At 37.1% G+C, this 12,628-nt stretch overlaps 1 protein-coding gene across 6 annotated transcripts in view; it reads right to left on the bottom strand.

The window, feature by feature from the left end:
* Positions 1-12,522, bottom strand: part of Braf (B-Raf proto-oncogene, serine/threonine kinase) — a 158,761-nt gene extending 146,239 nt beyond the window's left edge. The window contains exon 1 of one of the 6 annotated variants that reach the window (XM_033764498.1): positions 12,486-12,522. In XM_033764498.1, the coding sequence (XP_033620389.1) occupies positions 12,486-12,503 (18 nt within the window). In that variant the 5' untranslated portion in view covers positions 12,504-12,522. The remainder of the gene's footprint in view (positions 1-12,485) is intronic. The other 5 variants (XM_033764500.1, XM_033764502.1, XM_010631655.3 and 2 more) reach the window with 5 other exon arrangements.
* Between the last annotated feature and the right edge of the window lie 106 nt (positions 12,523-12,628).

The following is a 12,628-nucleotide window of genomic DNA, read 5'->3' as shown; positions in this document are numbered from 1 at the left end:
TTCATCTCCAGTTCAGCTTCCTGCTTTCGAGTTACTCCCAGCACTTTTGGCTTATTTCTTAAACATGTGAGATACATTCTTGACATAGAACCTTTGAACTACTTCCTTCTGCTTGAAATGCTGTTTCCCGACCTCCTAAAGCTTTGCTCAAATGCTACCTTTCCAATTGAGGCCTACCTTCATCTCCCTATTTTAATACATGTGCTGCTGAAGCGAGTACTCATCTCCCTATTTTAAATTGCAGCCTTCCTTCCCTAACCCCACTGTTTTACTTTCATGTGTTCATACTTATTACCTTCAAAAATACTGCTGTATAAATTTCCTTTTTGTGTCTATGTCTGCCCCTCAAACCCTAACACCCACCACCACCAGAATATAGCTAAATAAGGGTAGAGACTTTTGTTTTCAAACATACTGGTACACATCATTTGTGGACTGGTAGAGCATGCTTGTAATCCCAACTACTCAAGAGGCTGAGGTAGGATTGCATATTTAAACCCAGTCTGGGCAACTGAGGGAGATCCTCTATCAGAAGAGGGGGCGGATTTAGCTCAGTGGTTCCGCTGGCTGCCTTGCAAGCGCAAGGTCCCGAGTACGATCCCTGGTACCAAAAAAGGCGTGGGGGTGATAGGAGGGGAAATAGAAGTTGTTGGTCAGTGGTAAGAGCTCAGACTCCATGCAAATTTCCCAGATTCCATCCCAAACACCAAAACAAAGCATTCTTAAATATTCATATTACTACCTGAACATATTTACTGAATAGATATTTATTGAATATTAAGATACTTGCAGTCACACAAAATGACTATGCAAAATTCACTGATGTAGTTTTGAATGGATGACAATGTAAAAAAGGACCACAGCTCTAAAAACGCCAAAATACAAGTGAGGTATAAAGGTGTATGCCTAGAATCCCAGCATCTAGAAGGCAGAGGTAGGCAGACTGCCTCAAGTTCAAAACCAGACTGTACTACATACAAAGTGAGACCTAGCCTCAACCAAGAAAAAAAAAGCCAAACTGCAAACCATAATCTTCATCATTTTCCCAATAAAGCCATGAAATAATCCTTCTACTATCATACTAAGGTTAACATCATTCCCATGAACTGCTTACCAGAATATATCAACGTTGCCACCCCATATTTCTTTAATTCAATAGTGAGGATTGAGGATATAGCTCAGTGATAGAGCACTCACATTCATAAGGAAGAACATGGTTTAAAGACAGTGTTAATGGAATGTGGTCAACATCGTTAACAGTTCTACTAAGTCAGTCATAAAGACTGCCATAAGTTCTAAGTATGTCAGTGAAATTTCTTTTTTAAAAAAATCCATGAAGATTTCTGAAAGGAAAACCTTAAACATACTTATCTTTTGTCTTTGTGCCAGCTAATCTTAACCACCAACTTGACTGGATTAGAAGACTCAAGAAGGGATGACTGGATCAGAAGGGCACTGTACACAGCAGGGTATTTATTAGTCTACTAATGGGTGACAGCTCAATGTGTTGTTAGGCTGTGGGGCTAGCTGGCAGTGAAGATGTGCTTTTGAAGGGTGTATCTCTTGGTGGCACTCTCACCCTTTTACAGTAATAATTTTAAAAATGTAAACATTCACTGTATTTTTTAATCACTCTGCATACTCACCACCTCACTTTAATTTCACACCACTCCCATGATTTACTTAGCACATTTAGTGTTACCAGAAATTCAGAGCATAGCATGAGGAGGGGGAAGGAAGATCAAGAAATGGCAGCAAAATGCAAGTGCTGAGTTGAATTCTTATATACAAGGAAATGAGATTGTGTAGCTTTCTGTTACTATGAGAAGGCATGTGTAGGGAGAATATATAGTTAGAATACAGTCAATGTAAGAACTATAGTCATGTAAAAACTAAGAAGATAGAATAGGAATGGTAAGACTATCTGAATTGATATCTGCTCCCTATCTGAACTCTGGAAGTACAGTAATATAATGTATAAAAAGGATGGGGGCTGGATTTAGCTTAATAGTACAGTGCATTCACAAAGCTCTTGGTTCTATCTCCAGCATGAAAAAAGTACTGTCTTGTTATTGTTTTAAAAAAAAAGTTATAAAGGCAGCAATTGTTTGGTATTCCTAGAAAACATAGGATAGTTTTGTAATAAGAATTAATTCCCTTCATGTAACATTAGAAACTGCTAACAAGATGTCTTCTAAAATAATCATATTTACTTTAAATTAGTAATTGCTTTTTTCCAAATAACATAGAGATTCCATAGAGAGTAAAAACTCTGAAATACAGGGAAAAGGATCAGTCTGGTGAAGTTCTTATTAACTATATTTTTACTACAGACACTAGTACTCTTCTTTAATATTAAAGATACATAAGGGCGGGGGAGTTGGCTCAGTGGTTCTGCTGCCTGCCTCGCAGGTGCAAGGGCCAGAGTTTGATTCCCAGTACAAAAAAAAAAAATTAAGACCAAATTTATTTTGCAAAAATAAATTCTGTTCCTGGGGATTTAGCTCAGTGGTTCTGCTGCCTGCCTCAAAAATAAATGCTGTAAGGTAGAAAATACAGCTTCAAAATATTAAGGCAATAAAAGAACAATCCTAATCAGTGTTAAAATTATTTAAAAATATTCAAAGGTAAGAGACTAACTCAAAGCATCTTAAAAGTATATTTTAGTTAAGCTGTTTACAACAAAAAAGAAAGTTAAAATCTCCTGGTTTTACTAATTTAAACACTGTATATTTAGTGCAGGAAAAATCTAAGACAAAAGTGAGTACTTCTCAATTTAAACACAAAGTAGCGGGCCAGGGATTTAGCTCTGCGGTTCTGCTGCCTGCTTTGCAAGCACAAGCTTTAATCCCCAGTACCAAAAAAGAACAAGAAAAAAAGGGAAAAAACACAAAGTAGCTTTACAGCAGGAGTTGGATACCGTTTTAATTTTTAAAAAACACTGAATTTACAACATTTGAAAACCATCTGCCAAAATACTGTGTTCTACCCTGTAAGTGCAATTTCAAATCTGCAACGAAGGTTTGAAAGACATTACTTATAATATGAATAAATGCCTACATACTTTCTACCTTCCTTACTGTCACAGGTATTTTGGTCTGGTATTCCAGACTTAGGCTCTATGAACATGTGACTGATATATTTTTTTTAAAGTCTTAAGTAAAATTCAAGAACAGAAACATTATTTTGTATTGTAAGAATGCCTCCTGGGCTAAAGAGTAAAGAACTATCAACAGTATAATTTAAAATGGGCCCAATGAAAAAAGTAGAAATATGACCAACTACCACATCTATTTAGCCTTAGCAAAAAGTACAATGATGTCTCTAAGATTAATAAAGGTGCTAATTCTGAATTATCAGAATGTGGCATGGGTTCCAAATGAAAGAACTTTTTTATAGTGAGGCTGGACACAGATGATCTTATAAATTATTATCTTCCAAAGCCTGACTGACATTTTCAGTAACTTTTTTACTGCTAACAAACATTTGAATCTATTCTTGCCATACACACCCTGATGATTCTTCATAGTTTTGCAATGTGGTAAAAAGGAAAATACTTTTATGCAATCTACTAGACTATCTCCTTTATTTCTTATAAGGAAATTAATTTTAGATGAAACATTTAAAAAATATTTCCCACTTTTTATGAACTGTATCACCATAGAATTCAAGACAGACATTAACAATATACTGCAAGGAGGTCTTAAGTTTTTTTGGGTAGAAGACACTGCTGAGAATCTGAAAAAATTTATGGATCCTTTCCTTTCAAAAGTACAGTAACAAATTTTAAAATACAATTTCAAAATTCCAGAAGTCCTCTGAATTGGACTTATCTAACTTAAAAACTTAATTATAAAGCTGCAGAAGCCCAAGACTAGACATACAGGTCAGTAAAACGTCAGTAAAACATTAGCGATTGAGTTCAACAAAGGTGCCAAAGTGACTCAAAAGGAAAAGGTTAATCTCTTTAACAATGTGAAACACATGGACATCTACACATAAAAGAACAGATAAAGGGCCAGGGATGCAGCTCAATGGTAAAGCACTTGCCTAGCATATTTTGAGGCTCTAGTTTGCTCCCCAGTACCTTAAAACAGCAACAGTAATAGTAATAATAATGAATCCGTCTCAACCACTTCTCACAATATACAATCTTCTCTGGTTATCTGTGGAATTGGTTCCTTCAACAAAGGTGCCAAAGTGACTCAAAAGGAAAAGGTTAATCTCTTTAACAATGTGAAACACATGGACATCTACACATAAAAGAACAGATAAAGGGCCAGGGATGCAGCTCAATGGTAAAGCACTTGCCTAGCATATTTTGAGGCTCTAGTTTGCTCCCCAGTACCTTAAAACAGCAACAGTAATAGTAATAATAATGAATCCGTCTCAACCACTTCTCACAATATACAATCTTCTCTGGTTATCTGTGGGGAATTGGTTCCAGGACCGTGCTTTGATACCAAAATTGGAGGATACTCACATCCCTTACATGCCCACACATTAGACAAGCACTCTAGTGCTGAGCTATATTCCTTGCTCCAGACCCAGTTCCTTTTTTTATCTGCATTTGACTGAATCTACAAGTGTGACTTCATGTATGAAAAAATTAATCCTAAATGAATCATAGACCTAAATTTAAAAGCCAAAACTATAAAACTTCTAGGAGAAAACTTTTATGACCTTAAGTAAGATTCAATGGATGGAACATAAAAAAACCACAAACCATTTAAGAAAGAACTGATTAAACTGAACCTCATGAAAAAGATAAAACTTCTGTTCTTATAAAGATACTTAGAATAAAAAAACAAACTAGCCTGTGAGACATGTATAAATCTCACATCTGATATAAACGACTTGTATAAAGAATAAATATATAGTAACCTTACAGCTCTAGAGTAAGAGGACAGATATCAAATAAAAAGATTTAAACAGATGCTTCAATGAAATCTTATAGATAATAAGTACATAAACAGATGTCTAACATCAGTAAAGTACAAATAAAAACCACCATCAGCCATTACTACATTCCTAAGAAAATAGCTAAAATTAAGACTGACAATTCCAAGTGTTAGGAAAGATAAAAGTAATCAGAACTCTCATTCATTGTGAAAAGCAATGCAGAACAGCACCATCACTTTAGCCAAGTTTGGCGATTCATACAAAGTTAAACATAAAACCCATCAATCCCACTTCTGGGTCCTTATTCAAGAGAAATGAAAACCAAACTCTGAACAAAAACCTGAATTCAAATGTTTATAGAAAGTTGATTCAAAATGGTTAACAATTAGAACCCAAATATCCATCAGGTACAACCATAGGCTATATAAACACTGTGGTGCACCTTCACAAGAGAATACTACTAAGCAATAAGTAAACTACTGATAGTAGTTTAGCAACAACATGGGTGAGTCTCAAAAGCATCCCACTAAATGAAAGATTTCAAATACATAAAATTACAAAGTGTATCATTCCATTCACAGGCAAAACTAGAGATTGGACCAGTGTTTGCCACTGACTAAGGGTGGGAGATGAGACTGAATGCAGAGGCAGCAGGAAACATTTTGGATGATGGAAATGTTCCATTTCTTGAGTGTGGTGAAGTTCCAAGCCCATAAATAAATTCATCAAAAGTCAAGCTGTATATTTAAAATGGTACATTATGTGTGAATTATACCCAATAAATTTCATTTTTTATATATCAATTATAAATTTAAGTTGCTACAACTGGGCTTAAATTTGCAATTCTCCTGCCCAAGTCTCCCCAGCGTGCCAGGGCATGCACCACCACATCTGACTGATTTTTACATTTTCAAGTGGTTAAAGAAATTAAAAGAAGCTGAACACTGTGGCTCATGTCTGTAATTCCAGCACTTAGGGAGCTGGAGGCAGGAGGATTGTTGCAGGTTTGAGGTTAGACTGGACAATGTATTGAGTTCAAGGCCAGCCTGAACTACATAGTGAGACTGTCTCAACAAAACAAAACAATTTCATGACATACGAAAAGTACATAAAACTCAAGTTTCAGTGTACGTAAAGAAGTGGGTTTGTTTTGTTTTTTGTACTGGGGATCAAACTCAGGACTTTCTATTTGCAAGGCAGGCGGCCATAAAAAAGCTTTACCAGGACTTAGTCAAGTTCATTCACTTATATACTATCAGCTACGTATTTCTGAGCCGCAACAGCATTATTTGGTAGTTGTGACAGGGACCTTATGGCCCACAGTACCTAAAATATTTATCATCTGACATTTACAGAAAAATCTGCTGACTCCTATTGTCAGACACAGGTTGATGAATTTTTCTACACAGATGATACTGGAGAAGATTCATACTGTACAAACTTCTCTTTTACACACAGTAGCTTTAAAATTTTTTTACAGTCATCAAATCCTTTTTCAAAGAAACCAACACATACAATAGACAAAGAACTACAGTAATTAAAGTGTAGAGGCACTAAAAAACTTTTGGTTCCTCTGAAGAAGGTTCTTGAAACCCCAAGACAATGTTTCAAACCACCTATTGTAACAAATTTGGTTGTTGATATAGTAAACTGATTTTATGGAGAGAGGGTGGGGGGAGAGGAATAGTATGAAAATCAGGGTGTATCTCATATGTAACAGGATTCATACATTAATTCTTTCACTAAATTTCTTAGTACTTATGCAATGAGTACTACTGTATAAGGACAAAAAAATGTACAAAACAGACAAAAATTATCTGACAATGTGTGTATTGGACCATTTTAAAATGTTTATTTTTTATAGTGGTACAGTGTTTTTTAAAAATGGTCTTAGAGCTGTGTAGTAATTTGAAAACCTATGGTTACATTTATCCCAAAAGTACTGTCAATAAGTACAGCTACATATTAAAAATTAAAAAGATATTTCATTTGATGTTACAGAGCTTCTAGAAAATACAAAATTAACTGAGTTCAAAGTAATTTTTATATTTTATATCAAGGGCATTCCCAGAGCTCAGAAAAGAATATAAAGTTAGGAAGCATCAATTTCCCTCTATATGCACAGTCTCAACATATGAAGGAACAAAAACTATAGTTTTTTTCTTTTTTAAACCCAAGAGAAAACATGGATACCAAAATAATCTCAGAGGGTAGAGGGGAGAAAAAAATAATTGCCTACCTAATGTTAGGGTGAGGCTGTCAAGTTTCTTCTGACTACCATACTAATTAAGCATGATAGTAAACTAGGTTAGTAGCCAAAAGAAACTGAAAAATAAAAACTACCTCATAGAACATGTCAATGCCTCCACGAAATAGTTAAGGAAGAAATGGAACAAGTGAAATTACATTTTTTGTTAAACTAACATGAAGTTATCTTTAACACTGTACTTAGGAAAGCACTGCTTAGCCAGATATGGTAGCACAGGTCTGTCATCTCAGCATAGGCAGAGGCAGGAGGATACCAAGTTTAAGCTCAGTAGCAATTTAGTGAGACCCTGACTCAAAATAAAAAATAAAAGGGGCTGAGGATGTCAGTGCAAAGGCTCTGTGTTCAATCTCCAGTGGGGGGGTGGGGCAGTTTTGCACTGGTTAAACCAGTCACCATAGTGAATGCCTGTAATCCTAGCTAATCAGGAGGCTGAGGCAGAAGGTTCACAAGTTTGAGGCCAGCCTGGGAAACTCAGTGAGGCCCTGTCTCAAAAAATAAAAAGTTCTGAAAATGTAGCTCAGTAGTAGAGTCCTTGAGTTCAAACCCCATTGAAGAAAAAAGAGGAGGAGGACAAAGAGGAGGAGGAACATGGAAGAACTGTTTAGACAGAAAAGCTCCCAGACAGGCCCACCAATTTTATTTTTAAAAGGTGTGCTAATTATTTTTCATTTTGACTTAACAGAATAACCTACTTAGGTGAAAGACACAGAGAATGAGTAAAGGAACAAAAACAACTTCTAGGAAACACAAAACTCTGGAAGGAACTACTGACAAAAAAGGCTTAATGATACTTTAAGGCCAAAATATAGAAAATAAGGAATTTATGATATTTCATAAAATAAGGGATTATGACAAAAAAGTTTACTACATACTCAAAGTAGTATCAAAGTGTCAAGCAGACAAAGTGCACTTCTTTAGTTCTGAAGGGAAAACAAATTTTATGATTGGGGAAAAAGGAGGAACACAAAAGTAGCTGCCTCATTCTACAAGGCAGCCATCAAGTATTACAAATGCCAAAAGCAACATAGTGTACATTTGACTCTCTTCTCCATCGCTCACAGAACATAGTTTCTATTAGTCAGATCTGCTTCCTGCTCATCCTAATCCGGAAAGTAGGGAAAAACAACAACAACAACAAAACAAAACCAAGAAAAGTCAAGACTATTCTAGCCACTATTCTAATATAATTTTTTCTGGTCTGCTGTCCAAATGAGTAAATCAAATTTGTGTTGTCTATTACATTCAACATTTCAGCACCCAGTCCAATATTCCTCTATCATCTGTTTACTGACAATTGATTGCCAGCATATATAAATATCAGATAGTTTTCTATTTTTTTCTTTTTCCAGATAACTTCTTAAATAAAAAGGATGAATGAATGTCCAAAGGGAAGAGTTCATTAAGTGAGGAGAAAGAGTACAGAAAGGAAATAGACCAAGGGTGATCAAATTTTACGTCTTTTTTGCCTAAAGGAAACCTTCCAATCTACCCAGAGAAGTATGAACACCAATAGCCCGCACTGCATATGCACTACTCTTAGCAGGAACAGCACTTGTCAAGAGTATGATGCAACCGAACCTGGCATCACAAAGATGTATTTTAATATAGAGGACTCATTATAAAGGAGATCCCATCCCAGGATATTCCCTAGTCAATACATAATTATAATTACACAGCTTAACCAAGATTGGTGATAAGAGATGTGGAAAACAAAATAATACAAGTATAATGGTAATGAAATTGTAAGAGCTCCCTTCTAGAGAAACATAGCACAAGAGCAACAGGTATATATCATATCCTGGTTATCACATTTTTAAAAGTAAGAGTATGATTATACTATACCGGCTCATATAATATAGTCACAGAAAATAATATCAAGGCAATATATAGTTAGAAGTAAATATTTAATGCCAAAAGTATAAGCACATTCATTTAGTAACTATTTAGTAAGTTTCTGTCACCAGAATATTCTATTACAACTTTACAAAGTAACATAAGACATGACACCTATTCACTCTCCAACATAATTTTAAATACTAAAAATCTGTAGTGATAAGATTATAGAATTTTAAAAACTTTTTGTACTTAATGTTTTTCTAATAATAAATGTCCTTTACCTCTGTAATTACCACTTTTTTTAGAGCAGCTGAATCTTTCCTCTGACAAAGTTTTTAAAAAACTTTAAAACAAACAAAAAAAAAGTTTGTCATGAGCTGGGCATGGTGGTGCACACCTAAAATCTCAGCACTTAGGAGGCTGAAGCAGGAGGATCTCCACAAATTTGAGGCTAGCCTGGGGTACATAGTGAGTTCAGGGCCAGCTTGAACTACAAAGGGAGATCCTGTCTCAAAAAAATAAAACAAAACAAAAAGCTTGTCAGGTAAGATAAATCTTTAGAATAAAATGTGTCATTACACACAAACATAACTTTTCATTTCTTCCCATATATTTGACAATATAAGACAGCCCATTAAAGAAACATGGAAAACAGTTCAAGTAAAAGACCACAGTACATTGAAGTTTCCACTGACTTAATATCAACTTCAAATTTTAAAATATGTATGTAATGTGTGTATGTGGAAATGAGGACTAAACCCAGGGTCTTTGCATTAAGCATTATCACCAGCTCTTTTAATTGTTTAGTGTGAGATGGGCTCTTACTAAATTGCTAAATTCCAAGGCCTGGGTTTGAACTTGTGATCCACTTGCCTCAGCCTCCCAGAGTGCTGGAATTATAGGCATGTGCCACCACAACATGCCTCTGCTTCAACTTCAGATTTAAAATTATTTCTTGGAGGAATTTATTCTATCATATCTATTATTGATATCTATAGTCAAAAGAGATCCACTTTTTATCATTCATAGCCACCCCCAACCCGACCCAATACATACATTATCAGCTCTTAGAAAAAAAATACAGTAGAACCACTGTATTGAGGAAAAACTACTGATGACTAAACATTAAAACCTGAGTGGAGGGGTGGGGATGTGGCTCAGAGATAGAGCACTTGGCTAACAAGCACAAAGCTCCAGGTTGAACCTCCAGCACCACAAAAGAAAAATAAATAAATAAAACAAAACAAAACAAAACAAAACCCAAACCTGAATGGTCGGATCAGTGGGAAATGTTTGTTTTTTGCACTACTGGGAACTAAAAGCAGCAGCTATAGAGCTACACTGACAGACCTTAGTTATTTAAAGACAGCCTCCCTAAGTTGTCCAGGCTCGTCTAGGAATTATGATCCTCCTGCTTCAGCCTCCCAACTAGCTGGAATTACAAGCGTGCACCACAACAAACAGCAACAATTTGTTTTTTAACTAAATATAATTAGTTAAGGGTATGCTTATAGTTTCAGGGGACAGGAACATGCTTTCCAATTATTGGCAATTTAATCTTAACTTCGGCTAGCCTGGAGATCCTCCAAACATTGGCATGTGGAAACTGGCTAGGGATTGTGCCAAACACAGAAAGCCACGGCCCAGGCACTCACCAAATGAATGAGAATCTTCAGAGGGAAGAGCTCCAAACAATCTGGCCCTTTCAAGATAGCAGGGTAGAAACTATTCAACTAAGCCCTTCTCTACAGAAGGCTGGACTGAAACTCAATGTAAGCAATATTGTAATTACAGAATTACAAATTTTATAACCCCCTACCCATTAATTTATCTACACTAGTCTTCCACATACATGTAACTCAATAAAACCACATATGCACTGCTGAGTAAAGCCCAAAAGCACCTGTGCCTGAAAAGACAAAGGCATATCCGATTCCTGAAGAAAACAGACAGCAGATGTGACCCCTAGTATTTATCCATTAAAAACAATGTATCCTAAAAATAAATTTCCTTGTCAACGGAACAAAACTGTTTATAAATAAGAAGGAACGTGGAGGTGCAGGGAAGAAAAGAGGAAGCTTCAGCAAGTCAAGTACCAAAAGCCAGGAAACAGGCAGAATGAATGGTAACTGGGGACAAGGGAAACAGAATAAACCAGGAAATGGATGCAGGGAAGAGCTCTAGCCTTGGAATCCAAGAAGTTGAGAGAGATGAATTAAGTTGAGGAAGAGCTCTAGCCTTGGAATCCAAGAAGTTGAGGGAGATGAGTAGGAACTGATCTGAGCAGAAATCACACTGGAAAGTGAAATGATTATTAAAAAATAAAAACTATGAGAAATGTACGTCAAATAATGGTACAGAACACATTTTGGGCACAGACAGAAACTGCTATAAAAGAGTAGAAAACAAATATTATTGTGGACAAACTGCTACTGAATAAAACAAGTACATTATTGGATGGATTTCCAAAGTAGAGATGATGGGGGGGGGGTGGACAAAAACTACACAGAACTGGGAAACAAAAAAGGAAGCAGGAGGAAAGAAAAGAACTTTAAGGTCACAGATTAAGTCACATTATCTAGTCAATAATTGTAAAGCAAAGTTATACCATAGATTATCTATAAAGCATAACGGCGTATTATTTTATGTAATAAAGTACTAAAAATTAAATGGGGCGTGGGGACCCATATTTTATAAAATATGCAAATTAAGTAATTTCACGAGGTGACAAGAAGTGGAATAATACAAAAAACAGGTCGAGAGAAGCAGTACTAAAGAAAGAAAAACGATCAGGCTAAAACAGTACAAAAAGGAGGACCACTCACAGAGAAAGCAATCAAACCTACTTTTAAAAAGAGAGCCCTAGAGGTGTGGATGTACACCGAAAGACTAGCTAAAACCTGCTACTCGCAGTGAAAGGGTTCAAAGAAGTGAGCGAAACCTGATGGAATTTTGACAGCTTCAGGGTTCAGAAAGGCTTCCAAGTGAAAAGGAGGACTTAGAAAGATAACAATAGATGACGACGTTAACAGAGTTCAGGGCCTCCAAAGGACCAGGGTGAGACGTGCAGAAACGCTCTCCCGTGGGAGCTGACACTGGGAGGCGGGGAGGTCAGTCAGACAACTGGAAACTGAGCGGGCGGCAGACCGGGATGGGTTGGAGGTTACTCGCGGCGACAGTGCACGGACACAGCTCAGGACTGGCAGCCACAGCCCGGGACAACAACGGAGCGGCGTGGAAAAGTCAAGACTAAATCAAAACCATCAGTAAAACTGATGAAGAGAAATATCCCCAAAAGTAAAAAAGTGGATGGAGGGCAGCGGCCTGAAAGGGGGGAGGGGACGAGAGGAGACGGAGTGATGCTTCTGTCACCCACGGCCGTGCGACAATCACCCAGGCAGTGTGCCTCGAGCCAGGGTCCTGGCTGCCACGAACCCGCATGCCCCACTTGGCCGCCGCCTCCCTCCCGCACCCCTACCCTCCACGAGGCAAACATCTCAGGGATGCAGAGCTGGACACTTCGGCCAGGCGTGACCTTCCCCGACAGCCTCGCGTCTCGCCCCCTACTGACAGCCGCCGGCTTCTCCGCCGCAGCACAGATCCCGCCCCGGGGGGGCAAGG

This window comes from Fukomys damarensis, unplaced genomic scaffold, assembly GCF_012274545.1.
Source record: "Fukomys damarensis isolate Sample0158 unplaced genomic scaffold, DMR_v1.0_HiC HiC_scaffold_16, whole genome shotgun sequence".
NCBI classification, from domain to species: Eukaryota; Metazoa; Chordata; class Mammalia; order Rodentia; family Bathyergidae; genus Fukomys; species Fukomys damarensis.
This window is presented reverse-complemented; position numbering and strand designations above follow the sequence as displayed.